The 14763-nt window shown below is 46.8% G+C and overlaps 1 protein-coding gene across 3 annotated transcripts; it reads right to left on the reverse strand.

The window, feature by feature from the left end:
• Positions 1–1688: 1688 nt before the first annotated feature.
• On the reverse strand, positions 1689–8572 carry LOC138769378 (sperm acrosome membrane-associated protein 6-like). Of its 3 annotated transcripts, none has more exons than XM_069947796.1 (9): positions 8475–8572; positions 3465–3697; positions 3245–3319; positions 3072–3149; positions 2912–2944; positions 2744–2821; positions 2542–2645; positions 2241–2400; positions 1689–2060 (listed from the first exon to the last, which is right to left on the reverse strand). In XM_069947796.1, exons 2-9 carry the CDS (start codon positions 3661–3663, stop codon positions 1765–1767), a joined length of 1023 nt encoding a protein of 340 aa, XP_069803897.1. In that variant the 5' UTR covers positions 3664–3697; positions 8475–8572; the 3' UTR covers positions 1689–1764. The 3 variants fall into 3 exon arrangements, with proteins under 3 accessions (XP_069803897.1, XP_069803896.1, XP_069803898.1); XM_069947795.1 differs by lacking the exon at positions 8475–8572 and adding an exon at positions 3785–3897; XM_069947797.1 differs by lacking the exons at positions 3245–3319; positions 8475–8572 and adding an exon at positions 3785–3902.
• Positions 8573–14763: the final 6191 nt, after the last annotated feature.

Here is a 14763-nt window from a genome sequence, read left to right on the forward strand (position 1 = left end):
TAGGAGTACTCCAGGGAGAAGGGGCAAAAATTATGGGAGAGGGGGGGAGGGGGGGAATAAAAAAGCCAATATGCTTACTGCTCCCAGAGCCTGCGGTGCACCACATCACGGAGCTCCCGAACCCTGCTGGCTTTCATCTACCGGGTTCTGGGTACGTCACGACCCGAATTCAACGTCGCAGACAGTTGTATTTTTTTTTTTTTAATTTTCACATTTTTATTCTCAATACAATATATATAAAAACAAACAACACAAACCAAGCCAACCCAACCATGCAATGGCCCTGCTAGCAATGATCAAGAAAAAAACGTCCTCATCCGTGTGGCTGAAAACAGTGAAGTCCTTATCCGTGTGGGTAAATGTACATTGCCAGCTCTTGCACTATCACTGGTGTTGTTTGTTCTACTTGGAGCTGTTTTTATGTCTTCTCTTTTATGTTTTTTTTCTAATCTTTGATTAGAGAACTAGAGGTTCAAGCGAATATATGAGTAGGTACCTGGGCCGGTGCCGTGGTCCTTTTTTTTAATCGCCCCCCAGTTCCTGTGCACAGCGCCTGTCTATTCCCGAGCACTGGCCTGGCATGAAGCATTGGAGGCTGGCCCCCAGTGTGACAATCTCCCATCTCCCCTCCCCTCTGTGACGTGGCTCTATTGATTCAAATAGAGTTGCGTCACAGAGGGGAGAGGGTTTTGTCACATTGCGGGGGCCCCCCCCCCCCAATGCTTCATGCAGGGCCTGTGCTCAGGAATAGACCAGTGCCGTACACAAAAACCAGGCAACAGTTAAAAAAAATGGAACACGGCACCGGCATCCCTCTACCGGTCTATTTATGTAAAAAAAACACAAACAGATGTACCTGGTGGTAAATTCCCCTTAAGAATATACCTAATAGCAAATCCAGATGGGTATACCACAGAATTTTATATGGTCCTGTGGTCACTTCTTGGAGCGGAGAGCGGTGGTAGCAGAGGAGCGCACGCTCTCCCATAGACAGGCAATGACACACTGAGACAGGCGGGATTCCGCCTAATTTGTTCAGTGTGAACATACCCTCACTAATGCTGAACATATTTCATGATGAGCAGGGAGTCTCCAGGTTAGGCTAGGTTCACACTGCGTTTTCAGCATCCGTTTAACGCATCCGTTTTTTGCAAAAAACGCATGAAAAACGGATTGCCAAAAACGGATTCATTTGTGTGCATCCGTTTTTCCATTGACTTCCATTATAAAAAAAAACGGATCCGTTTTTTTTGGCGGACCAAAAAACGTTGCTGACCCTATTTTTCTGGACGTTAAAAAAAACGGATCCGTTAAACGGATGCTGAAAACGCAGTGTGAACCTAGCCTTAGGGTATTTACCAGACTTAGGATTTTACGCATTCTTTTGTAGCTGCAACCCCAGAACTTTAGAAACTGGAGGAATGGGAGCTTCCTTTACCCCCTTAATCTTAACATTGCCATGTGGACATTGTGCCTGACACTACTATAGTGGCACTACTTTTTCACTCACTCCCCCCCCCCCCAACACACACACTTTCAAGTCCCCAGACCCGATGCCACATCAGCAACCTTCCATCTCCCATCTTCCCCGTTACCCTTTACAGGACCCTTGTTACCTTTTGTGGAGGTAAGTTGCTATTGAATGTAACACAATTAAAGTTTTTTTTATTTTTTTTTTATTTTGGAATAGGGTAAGGATAAGCTGTATTTTTTGTGGGAAGGTTGGGGTTTGGGACAGGGGAGGGATAGGAGGTTAGGGAATTATTATTCATAGGGTTGGGGTAAGGGATTCTGGGATCTCCGTAATAACTTTCTGCTAGTATCCCAGTCCACATTTAGGGCATATTGCCACAGCTTTACAATGACTATTGTTGCCACAAAGGAGGCCACTCCAATACATATATAGCAGGCCAGGGGACTTGTAAAGATGCGGGAGATGTTAGACTTGGCGGCCTCTATGATGGGGTCCAGTATTATCTCCTCCTCTACAGGCGGCTTTGCCCTCAGAACATCTTGGAATATCTCCTGTATACGTTCGTCTTCGTCCTCTGGTGTGATCACTGAAAAACAGAAGATACATAGAAGTTACTAAGGTGATAGAGAGCGCTGAAATACAGACAGAAAGAGCGGATATCAGAAAGAGTTCTTTACTGTAAGAGCAGTGAGCAGTCAGGAGGAGCTTCATACAATATGTAACACATGGGAACATTCTGGAAAAGAGAAGATGTTAGAGTTCTTACCATTCACATACTGGTACTGTCTAAGAATCATATCATCATCCTCATCGAAGATCTCACAGAAGTAGGTGCCCCTATCGCTGCCCACTGCAGGATTCAGGAGATGGAATAGGTCTCCTTTGTGCTTTATTTCCTTAAAGAAACTCAGGTCAGTCGTCCAGATCTGAAAGTGAAACCATTGATGAGATTAGAGAAGACATTACACATATGGGGGGTAGTAATAGCGGCAGGATCGGGAAGGGGGGGGGGGGTACAGGTCTCTGCGCTGTAATAGAAGGATTATAAATGTCACCTGGACACTTACGTCTTTGGCGAACTTCCAGACGATACGCAGATGGTGCGACATGATAAATCTTCCCCCACATGGGATGAAAGTTTTCTCATATTCATTCACTTTAATTTCTTGAACTGGAAGGAGAGAGAAAAGAAACAATGGTGTAAGTCAGCGGGCAATGAGCTAAGAGCTGGATAAGAGATGTATAACCTGATGATAGACGGGATCTTACTGGGACAGGCGATAGGGAACGGGCAATCCACCGCTGCACACTGGCCGCAGGAGAACGTCCGCGCCGCTTTCTGAAGTCCTGGAGGGAAAATGAAAGAAAGAGGTAAATGATGGCTCCATGTACATAATGGCGGTCACACACATTGGCCTATGTAATCCCAGTACTCACCACATGGCGGTATACATTGTGCCGCTGGATGATCTAGTGGAAGGAATCAGAGATGTTAGAGATGAATGATGTTGTGTGTGGGGAGAGGGTGACAGACAGGAGGATGGACATTATATACAGTATATCCACTGTCTGTATGTCAGGAGCTTTAGTCACTTACTTGCAGCACGCTCTCTCACATGGCTAACAAATTCTGCCATCTTGTTATCGAATTGTTGCACCCAGGCATGTGGGAAGTCTAGAAGAAAGGAGATGGAAATAGAAGGAGATAGACATTTACTATTCATGCCGCCAAAGAAATAGGAGAAAATTTTAGAGATTTCTGGAACTTACACAACTGATCGATCGTCTTTATTTCGTCTATAAACGTCTTCAGATACTTCCGGATGTTTTGTATCTGGGAATAGGCTGCAAAAAGAAGACAGGAGACATATAGGACGGGGCCTGCAGATACTATATGAGGGGCTCTATGATGGAGATGGATGGAGAGTGACTCCCTGCTCTATGTATAAGATGAGGAGGAGGAGGAGGAATAGAAGGACAGAATAGTTACCTATTGTGATGTTACTCAGGGGCTCAAACCCCCTGTGCAGCCTTTGGAGGCAATCCATGGCCTCTATTTTCCCCAGGGAGACGGGGTATCCGCATATGGCGTCCCTCTCCGCCGGGGTGGTGAAGCAGGGGAAGCAAGATGTCACCAGCTCCGCTCCACAAACCAACAGGAACACAGGTAATAACCAGTATAATCGCATGACGTATGTCACAGGATCTCTTCAGCGTGCGAACCTGAGAAAGCAGAGAAATGGGAGGATTAGATTATTATGGGAGGGAAAGAAGCTTCATTGTCCCTGTCTGTCCCTTCTATCTATTTACCAGCTACAGGTTGTGACCAGTGACCCCTCCAGGAGAGGTGACCATTCTGTACAATATTATCTATATTCCCTATAGGATGGTATGCTGGGGTTATCTCAGGTAGGAATTGCTGTAGAACTACAAGTCCCAGCAGGCCCTAAAGTCAAGCAAATGTAATCCGATTGGTTGCTAGGGGCAACTAAGACAATTCTACTTTACACCAGTTTGATAACTCTCCTCTTGGATCCCACAAGACTAATGACCAGGGCCGGACTGGGACTTAAAATCAGCCCTGGCAATCAAACCCCAGCAGCCCACATACCATATCATGGTATATCAATTCTGCTTCATTTAGCCATGTCCCCCACTACTCCCTTAAAGGGAACCAATCAGCCCGTTTGAGCTGATATGGTTCCCTTGAGCATTGTATAAAGTACCTGGAGTGGCCCTGGCACGTACCGTCTGCAGCAGGTGCTTTATAACGGAGAAAATGACTTTTATTCCCCGGCTTGTGACTAGATACGAGCGGGGAAGTAGTCATGGTGGTCGGCTCCCCGCTCGTATCTAGTCACTGCGCTCTGCCTGTCAGCGCGCTCGGCGGAATGATTGACAGGCAGAGAGGCCAGTAACGGACCTCTCTGCCTGTCAATCATCCCCTCTGAGCGCGCTGACAGGCAGAGCGCAGTGACTAGATACGAGCGGGGAGCCGACCACCATGACTACTTCCCCGCTCGTATCTAGTCACGAGCCGGGGAATAAAAGTCATTTTCTCCGTTATAAAGCACCTGCTGTGGCCGCGGCCGGTACATGCCAGGGCCCCTCCAGGTGCTTTATACAATGCTCAAGGGAACCATATCAGCCCAAACAGGCTGATTGGTTCCCTTTAAACATGTGAACTCCACCATCAGCACCTAAAAATAATGCTATAACATGATCTGTTGTGGATTTGATGCGGCATATTTATGTGTTTATTTCAACTGATTAAATCAGAAGCATCAAATCTGCATTGGATTAGGTATGAACGTGCCCTTAAAGGGAACCTGTGAGGTCTATACCAGGTACAGAGCTGTAGATCCCAGCGTACAGATCAGGGACCGGACCTTTAGTCCAGTGTAAACCTCTATAATCATTCTTTTTATTACCAGCTGAAGTGTCACAGAGGTGGAGCCACAGCAGCAACTTCTGCCCCCGTCCCTTCCTGCTCTGACTGATGGACGTATAGGTTGGTGCTGCTGCTGCTGCTGTTGTGAAAATTTAGTTGGTAATGAAAAGGACAATTATAAAAGTTTACACTGGACTAAAGGTCCTGTCAGTGATATCTCCCTCACACCTGTCTGCTGAGATCTACAGCCCTAGACCTGGTATGGACCTCACAGATTCCCTTTAAAGGAGAAAAACATGGCCACCTTCTTCCAGAAACAGTGCCACACCTCAGTTTGTGTGAGGTATTGCAGCTCAGTTCCATTGAAATGAATGGAGCCAAGTTGTAATACCTCACATAACCTGAAGACAGGGGTGGTCCTGTTTTTGGACAAAAGTTACTATATTTTTTTTAATCCCTTTTATCCTGACTATGTCTGCACTCCATATAATGGCGGTATAAGTAGTAAGGTTTTAATTATTAAAATGTGTCTGGTTGTGATCTCATGTGTAATCAAAGCTACATAATAAGCTGCTAGATAGATATTTCCTACTGGATATCTATCTATCTATCTATCTATCTCCTATCTACCTATCTATCTGTCTCCTATCTATCTATCTCCTATCTATCTATCTAGAACTTTCTGTGCATGATAATAGTCATAGTTAATAACACCAGTAAGCAAATATTATTCCCATACTGTACACATTTCTGCCATACTGTTACTAAGCAAACCCACTAATATTGCCAATACTACCAGTATATAAGTAACAAATAATATCACCACACCATGAGCACAGCCAATACCACCACATAATGACTAATACCGCTACACTGTGACTGAACACAATCCACTATATAAAACACTAATATTACCAATAATACGAGTAATACCATCACACCATGCCCACTACCCTCAGCATACGGTGACTGGATACCACTATACTGGCACCAAATAACAGCCACCATATAAAGACCAATATTCTCCCAAAGCAGTGACAATAGAACACAGGTGTTACACTCTGTCCCTCCAGCTGTTACAGAACTACAAATACCATCACGACTGGACAGCTAAAGCATGACGGGAATTCTAGTTTTGCAACACCTGGAGGGCCTGAGTGTGACACCCCTGATACCGAGGTAGATCCCAGCTGTGTAAAGGTTCTGCAGACCTTATAAGTGATTATAGTGCAATTACATCCTGTCACTCACAGTAGGCGTCTTCTCTGCATGAAGAGACGTCCACTTTTCCTTTTCTTCTCCATCTGGCTCCGGCCATCATGAAGGCTTCTCTGGCCATGACTCCTCCTCTCCAAGGCATCTGTCAGACAGACATTTTAGGCTTCTTGCTCCAGCAACATCTTCCTCTATACATCCTCATCTATACATCCCTCCATATATAATAGGCTCCCCTCCCCCGCTGCACATCTCTCCATATAGAATAGCCCCCCTGCTGTACATCCCCCCCCATATAGAATAGCCCCCCGTGCATCCCCCAATATAGAATAGCCCCTTCTGCATCCCCAATATAGAATAGCCCCCCCGTGCACCCCCCAATATAGAATAGCCCCCCTGCATCCCCCAATATAGATTAGCCCCCCCTGAACATCCCCCCATATAGAATAGCCCTCTAAGCATCCCCCCATATAGAATAGCCCCCCTGAACATCCCCCCATATAGAATAGCCCTCTGAGCATCCCCCCATATAGAATAGCCCTCTGAGCATCCCCCCATATAGAATAGCCCCCCTGAACATCCCCCCATATAGAATAGCCCCCTGAGCATCCCCCCATATAGAATAGCCCCCCAGTGCATCCCCCCATATAGAATAGCCCCTATGCATCCTCCCATATAGAATAGCCCCCCCTGCATCCCCCCATATAGAATAGCCCCCCCTGCATCCCCCCATATAGAATAGCCCCCCCTGCATCCCCCCATATAGAATAGCCCCCCCGTGCATCCCCCATATAGAATAGCCCCTCGTGCATCCCCCATATAGAATACCCCCGTGCATCCCCCCAATATAGAGTAGCCCCCCTGTGCATCCCCCAATATAGAATAGCCTCCCCTGTTCATCCTCCCAATATAGAATAGCCTCCCCTGTGCATCCCCCAATATAGAATAGCCTCCCCTGTGCATCCCCAATATAGAATAGCCCCCCCGTGCATCCTCCCAATATAGAATAGCCTCCCCCTGTGCCTCCCCCAATATAGAATAGCCTCCCCTGTGCCTCCCCCCAATATAGAATAGCCCCCCTGTGCATCCCCCCAATATAGAATAGCCCCCCCTGTGCCTCCCCCCAATATAGAATAGCCCCCCTGTGCATCCCCCCAATATAGAATAGCCCCCCTGTGCCTCCCCCCAATATAGAATAGCCCCCCCTGTGCATCCCCCCAATATAGAATAGCCTCCCCCTGTGCCTCCCCCTAATATAGAATACCCTTCCCCTGTGCCTCCCCCCAATATAGAATAGCCTCCCCCTGTGCCTCCCCCCTAATATAGAATACCCATCCCCTGTGCCTCCCCCCAATATAGAATAGCCCCCCCTGTGCATCCCCCCCAATATAGAATAGCCTCCCCCTGTGCCTCCCCCCTAATATAGAATACCCTTCCCCTGTGCCTCCCCCCAATATAGAATAGCCCCCCTGTGCATCCCCCCAATATAGAATAGCCTCCCCCTGTGCCTCTCCCCCAATATAGAATAGCCTCCCCCTGTGCCTCCCCCCCCCAATATAGAATACCCTTCCCCTGTGCCTCCCCCCAATATAGAATAGCCCCCCCTCTGTGCCTCTCCCCCCAATATAGAATAGCCCCCCCCCCCCCCGTGCCTCCCCCCCACCATGGCTACATGTTAAGGGGTTAAAAAAAAAACACACATTCTCACCTGTCACCTCGCTCCCGGCAGCTTCTTCCTCCCAGTCCCGGATCTTCAGTCTGCAGCCTCTTCTCCCTGCTGCAGCGCGTCGGCGTCTCTTCTCACAGGTCCTCAGCGGCGCGTCAGGGAAGTGACGTCAGCCGCTGGGGTCCTGTCAGAGGTGCCTGCAGACGTGCCTGCGCACGGCACGTCTGCAGCCCCGGGCCGGCCCTGACACCTTCCAGCTAGGAAGACTGGCCGGCCACAGGAGTGACTGGCAGGGCCGGGGGCCAATGGCTACCTGGCTCTGTCAGTCAGAGGCAGAGTGCGGCCGCTGCAAACTGTGAGCGTTCATCTTGAACGCTCACAGTTAAAGGGCCAGGGCGCCGGCCCTCTGCAGAGGCTGAATGAATAGCGCAGCGGCCGGCTGCGCTATTCTTGCAGCCACTGCTGAGGGCCGGCGCACATGGGGGCCAGGAACGGCGGCCCCCGGATTGGTAATACTGGCAGCCCAGCGGGCATTTGCCCGCTTTGCCAGATTACCAATCCGGGCCTGCTAATGACTATAACAATGCAGAGATATGGGGTCTGCACAGTGTGTATGATGTGTCCAGATCTCCTTAGTAACAATCCTAGAGAGCAGTGGGGATGGGGGTGGGATGGGGGCAATTACTTATAAGATACATGGAGAGACATAGGAATGAAGTAGTACTCACAGTCACATCAGCTGAAGAGTGACTGCTCTGTGCCCAGCACCACCTTATATACCCCTGATGAGGTCACAGGATTCTTGATGACATCACAGTGGATGTTTATAATATGCAGATTAGTCACATGATCTCACCCATCCGAGCTGCTGAGCCTTATATGGCTGATCATAGTGTGTTATGGCTTCCCATGTATTACACCTGCACTAGTGTATTCTGGGATCACATATACAGCAGTGTATATACTTATAGAAGCCAGAGCTATAGGGCAGAAACAGCAGCGGCCCTGTATATACTTATAGAAGCCAGAGCTACAGGGGGCAGAAACCGCAGCGGCCCTGTATATACTTATAGAAGCCAGAGCTATAGGGGGCAGAAACAGCAGAGGCCCTGTATATACTTATAGAAGCCAGAGCTATAGGGGCAGAAACAGCAGCGGCCCTGTATATACTTATAGGAGCCAGAGCTACAGGGGCAGAAACAGCAGCGGCCCTGTATATACTTATAGAAGCCAGAGCTACAGGGGCAGAAACAGCAGCGGCCCTGTATATACTTATAGAAGCCAGAGCTATAGGGCAGAAACAGCAGTGGCCCTGTATATACTTATAGAAGCCAGAGCTATAGGGGGCAGAAACAGCAGCGGCCCTGTATATACTTATAGAAGCCAGAGCTATAGGGGGCAGAAATAGCAGCGGCCCTGTATATACTTATAGAAGCCAAAGCTATAGGGGTAGAGGGGTTAAGTACACTTGGGCGTTAGTGTAACGCCTTAGTGGACAAGGAGCTAATGCTGAGTCTTATTTCCATCCTATAGCTATAAGTGATTGTTTTTTTCAGAATTGGGTACTTTGTAATGGTGCCTTTCAATCTACCATGACATGTATGACAGACCCCCAAAATATTATTTATGGGATGCAATTGGGGAAAAAAAATACAATTTGGAGTTGTGATCCAGTTTTCACCTCTCACTGCTTCCGGCCATACCTACATACGCCTGACCTTATCTTTCTCTGACTTGTAACCAGGGGCTGGCTGGCAAGTTCTAGCCTGGGGGGCGAGCACACAGCAGTGGTGATGAGTAGACCAATCACTAGGGTACAGTTGCATACACCTAATATTACCAATAACGCTACACCGGGGGCAAATAATACCGCCATAACACATATAACTACCACATACTGACTAATACCATTATACTGTCTAGAAAACACTAAATGCAAACCATTTTTACCTCCATACAGTCAGCATATTACAGCACAGTTACAGTACATACAGTGACCCACATGTGAAGTTTTCCTCTTTCGTTGTTTTCCCCACTTGGTCCAGGCTGTCATGATGACTTCTTCTGGTCACAACCCATCTCCACAGAATCTGTCAGACACATCTTAACGACCGAACGAGAAATCGTTGATCGCTTTATAAGACCTGGACCTATTTTTATTGTTGCTCGTTCGCAAAACGTTCGCAAAATCGTTTGCATTGAATAAGACATCGTTCGCAATAGATATGAACGCAATAGCGAATAAATAGCGAAGAAAAAACGATCGCAATTACGATCATAAGTAACGATTATCGTTCCATGGAAATGAGTGAACGTTTTCAGGTCTTTCGCAATAGCGGTCGTTTGAGATCGTTAATCGTTAACAATTATGCAAACGATGATTGTCCGGTGGAATAGGGCCCTTAGGCTCTGAGCTTTTATAACACTATTTACCAACCTCTATACAAGCTTCCCATCTGTAGTGGCCCAAATGGTAATGCCCCCTTCTGTAGCCCATGCAGTATTAATTCACTTAACAGTACCCCTTATTACTGCCCTATACAGAAGTTACCCCATAATAGTGCCACCACACAGTAGTTACCCCATTATTTCCCCCATACAGCAGGTAATCCTATAATAATGTCCAAAATAGTAGTTAATCCCCCCGTAGTGCCCCATAATGTAAATAATCCCTCCCAATACTGCCAGATTAGTTAATTCCCCAAATGTGCTCCATATTGTAGTTAACCCCCTAATAGTGCCCTATATACCATAGTTTTTAATCCTCTCATTAGTGCACAATATGGTAGCTAACTCCTTCCTGTACTGCCCCATATAGTATTTAGGCCGCCCATAGTGCCTCATATGGTAGCCAATCCCCCCATAGCACCCCATATGGTAGCCAATCCCCCCATAGTGCCCCATATGGTAGCCAATCCCCCTAATAGTGCCCTATATAGTATCCAATCCCCCCATAATGCCCCATATAGTAGCCAATCTCATATAGTATCCAATCCCCCTATAGTGCCCCATATTGTAGCCAATTCCCCATAGTACCTCATATAGTATCCAATCCCCCCAAAAGTGCCCCATATAGTATCCAATACCCCCAATGGTGCCCCATATAGTAGTTAATTCACCCAATAGTGCCCTATATAGTATTTAATCCGCCAATAGAGCACCATATAGTATCCAATCCCCCCTATTAGTGCTCCATATAGTATCCAATCCTCCCAATAGTTCCCCGTATAGAAGCCAATACCCCCCAATAATTCCCCATATAGCATCCAATCCTCCCAATAGTTCCCCATAGAGCAACCAACCCCCTCAATAGTGCCCATATAGTATCCAATCCCCCAATAGTGTTCCATATAGTATCCAATCCCCCCAATTGTGTTCCATATAGTATCAAATCCCCTCAATAGTGTCCATATAGTATCCAATCCCCCCAATAGTGTTCCATATAGTATTCAACCCCCCCAATAGTGTTCCATATAGTATTCAATCCCCCCAATAGTGCCCTATATAGTATTCAATCTACCCCAATAGTGTCCCATATAGCATTAAAGGGGAACTCCAGGTAAAAAAATGAAACTTCTGCAGAAGCATATAGCATTACTTATGTATCTATCCCAGTTTTGAAACTACCAAAAATCCATTTGTTTTGGGGGGTTTTGTTCTGAATTGTGTTTCTGTACTTCCTGGTTGAGCAGTTCCCAGAATGCAGTACAGGTTCCAGAATGCAATGCTTTCCCTCAGCTGTTCCTCACAGTCCACAGTCCTTGCATCACCTGCTTCTGGCCGGTCAGAGATGGTGAATCACTCAGGGGATTGGGGGATCCAGCCAAGCCTCCTGTGACATCACGCCCTGCCCCCTGTCTGCATCATCAGCCTGTCCTCAGCAAACACACACAATGTGAGACAGAGGCATGGAATCTTTGTCTCCTAAGGTGGGAGAGCAAAGGGAGCAGGAGACAATGTGAATTGGCACAGAGGCCAGTTTTCTTCACTTCCTGGATTTCTATCAGCTACCAGTGTGGCAGAACCGCACAGATATGGTAATACATTGTATAGACACATCTATATAACTTTTAATGTACTTTTAATAGAAAACAAATTTTCCTTATGTGGAGTTCCCCTTCAAATCCCCTCAAGAGTCCCTCATATAGCATCCAATCCCCCCACCACCACCAGTGACACCAGCCCATCTCACCATCCCTGCACTGCCCCCAGCAGAAAAAGAAAATAAAAAAACAGAAACTTACCTGTCCGCCAGTCCCAGCAGCTCCTCTCCTGGCAGAGGGCGCACTCCCGTCATCTTCTGGCCCAGGCAGCAGGGTGTACTTGCAACCTCTATAATTCATGACAGAGGCGTCTCTGTACTCTGCTTCCTGGGCCAGAAGATGACGGGAGTGCGCGCTCTGCCAGGAGAGTAGCTGCTGGGACCGGCGGACAGGTGAGTTGCTGTTTTTATTTTCCCCCAGGCTGGTTAAGGAGAGGAGAGTTATTAGCAGCCACAGCGCTGTTAATTATCTATACACACTCTTAGCAGCCTGGCCGCAGCCCTTTAGTTCACCGGCCCGGGGGGCATATGCTCCCTGCCCAGCCAGCCACTACTTGTAACCATTGTTTAATTGGACGTACCCACACACAATCTCCCAGTGTAGGGTCCCTCTTGGCGTTTAGAGACGCCTGAACCAGGGGGTTCTAAACTAGAGATAAGCAGGGTCATATAGGGACAACATATGACCTATATCCATCATATTACTGTTTGTTAGATGTTATTTCTTTTTTTTGTTTGTGTGTAATACCGCCACTGTTTGTAATTTAAAATAAATACACGCTATAAGACACATTATAGCAATTCTACCACAGTCCCTTCACTGCTGCTTTTAAATACTCTTACTATAGGACTGCTGGGATACTTACCCTGAAGGTTCCATAACCTGGTCAGTCATATACCCGTATGTCTAACTGTGTGACATAACCGCCAATACTAAATTAAGTGTTGTGTTCCCATTGCAAAATTTTGTACAAGTGATTCAAAACTGACCAAACGCTCCTCTTAAAATACCTGTGCCACTAGAGATGAGTGAGTACTGCTCGATCGAGTAGGTATGCGATTGAGTAGTACACTATTCGAAATACTCATTTTCAATCGAGTATTCGATCAAAACCTCAGAAAATTTGATTCCCTTCCCCCCTTGCCTGTTTTTTTTTTTTTTTTTTTTAACCAATAACTATGCAGGAGGGGGTAGGGGGTGGGACAGGCAATAGGAGCACAAAGGCAGTGAAAAAAAAGCATCTGCATTCATTGGCTGGATAAACCATGTGACCTTCACATTACTCGAATAGTGGATTTGAGATTTATTATCAGATGAGACTTGGAGCTAGACAGGGAGACAGTGTGTAGCAGGGACAGTCAGGTGTTAGGTGATTTTAGGCAGGAGAGACTAGTGATGTCACGATACCAGAATTTTGATACCGATACCAGCTTTTTTATTTCGATACTTGATACCAGTTCGATACCTTGAAAAAAATACAAATATAATGCCCCCCCAGACTGCGGCTATGATAGTTGTGCACAAGGAGGTATGTTGGGAGTTGTAGTGCACAAGGAGGTATGTTGGGAGGCTACTGCTGTAGAACTGCAACTCCCATCACACCGCCTTGTGCACTACAACTGCCAGCATACCTTCTTGTGCACTACAATTCCCAGCATACCCCCTTGTGCATAAGGAGGTATGCTGGGAGTTGTAGCGCAAAAGAAGGTATGCTGGCAGTTGCAGTTCTGCAGCAGTAGACTCGCAACACAACTCCCATCATACCTTTGTTTGCACCACAACTCCCAGCATACCTCCCTGTGCAGGCCATGCAGCCACTGTCTAAAGTTTAGTAACTTTCAGTTGCTCTCCTCTTTCTCCTCCTCCAAAGTGGCTGCACACCCTGCACAATATGTACAGCGTAACGCTGACAGCTCCCTGCACCCGCAATCAGCACCTTCCTCTCCTGACATCCTCTGTGCTTCTGGGACCCTGTGACCCCCCCCCCCCTTATAAGATCAGCACACTCCTCTCCTGACATGCTCTGTGCTGCTATGACCTCCCCTATAGATCAGCACACTCCTCTCCTGACATCCTCTGTGCTGCTATGACCTCCCCTATAGATCAGCACACTCCTCTCCTGACATCCTCTGTGCTGCTGTGACCTCCCCTATAGATCAGCACCCTCCTTTCCTGACACGCAGTGACAGCACTCTCCCGGCAGGCCATGCAGCCTCTGTCTAAAGTTAAGTAACTTTTAGACAGCGGTGGGTGCTGTTTGATTTCCTCCTTGCCTATGCCATCTGTGGTTGTCATAGGCAACGTGATTTAAAAGGGTGAAATAAATTGTGGCTTTCTGTCCATACTACTGTAAAGGAAAGAAGGTTTCCTTGTATTTTTTCATAGAGGTTATATTGTGTTTGGAGTGTATAGTTATGAAATGCTGCGACTTTGGCATGTTAGATGCACCCATGCGCGCTCCCCCTGCTGTCCCGGCTTTATTTTTTTTTTTATAAATGTATTTTTATTGGAAGTTTTCAATATTATAACAAGATTAACATAGACATAACACCAAGAAGAAGATACGGTTGAATGTAGCAAAAGCAAACAGTCACCAAGAATAGTACATAAGTAAAACAGAAAACTTGTAGACATGAGTGTCAAACAATGTAAGCACTGTATCCGAATAGGGCAAAGCATCTACCAATAGAAGCAAGAAAAAAGACATGGACAACACAGACAAACATGACTAGGGGGGACACAGTAGAAAAGAGGGACGGACAAAGAAGGGGTGGGGGGGGGGAAGGTGGTACAAGGAGCAACAATCGCTACCAACTCAGTGAGACGCAGGGGAAACATAGTTATCCCATGGAGACCAAACTTGATCAAAGGTGTCTAGGGTATTATTCAATGAAGCCGTCAGGCGCTCAAGAGAACGTAATTCCTTAATTTTAGCAGTCAGGCAGTTAATAGATGGGGGAGCAGTTTGCTTCCA

The sequence above is a fragment of the Dendropsophus ebraccatus genome, chromosome 12, assembly GCF_027789765.1.
Source record: "Dendropsophus ebraccatus isolate aDenEbr1 chromosome 12, aDenEbr1.pat, whole genome shotgun sequence".
Taxonomy (NCBI): Eukaryota; Metazoa; Chordata; class Amphibia; order Anura; family Hylidae; genus Dendropsophus; species Dendropsophus ebraccatus.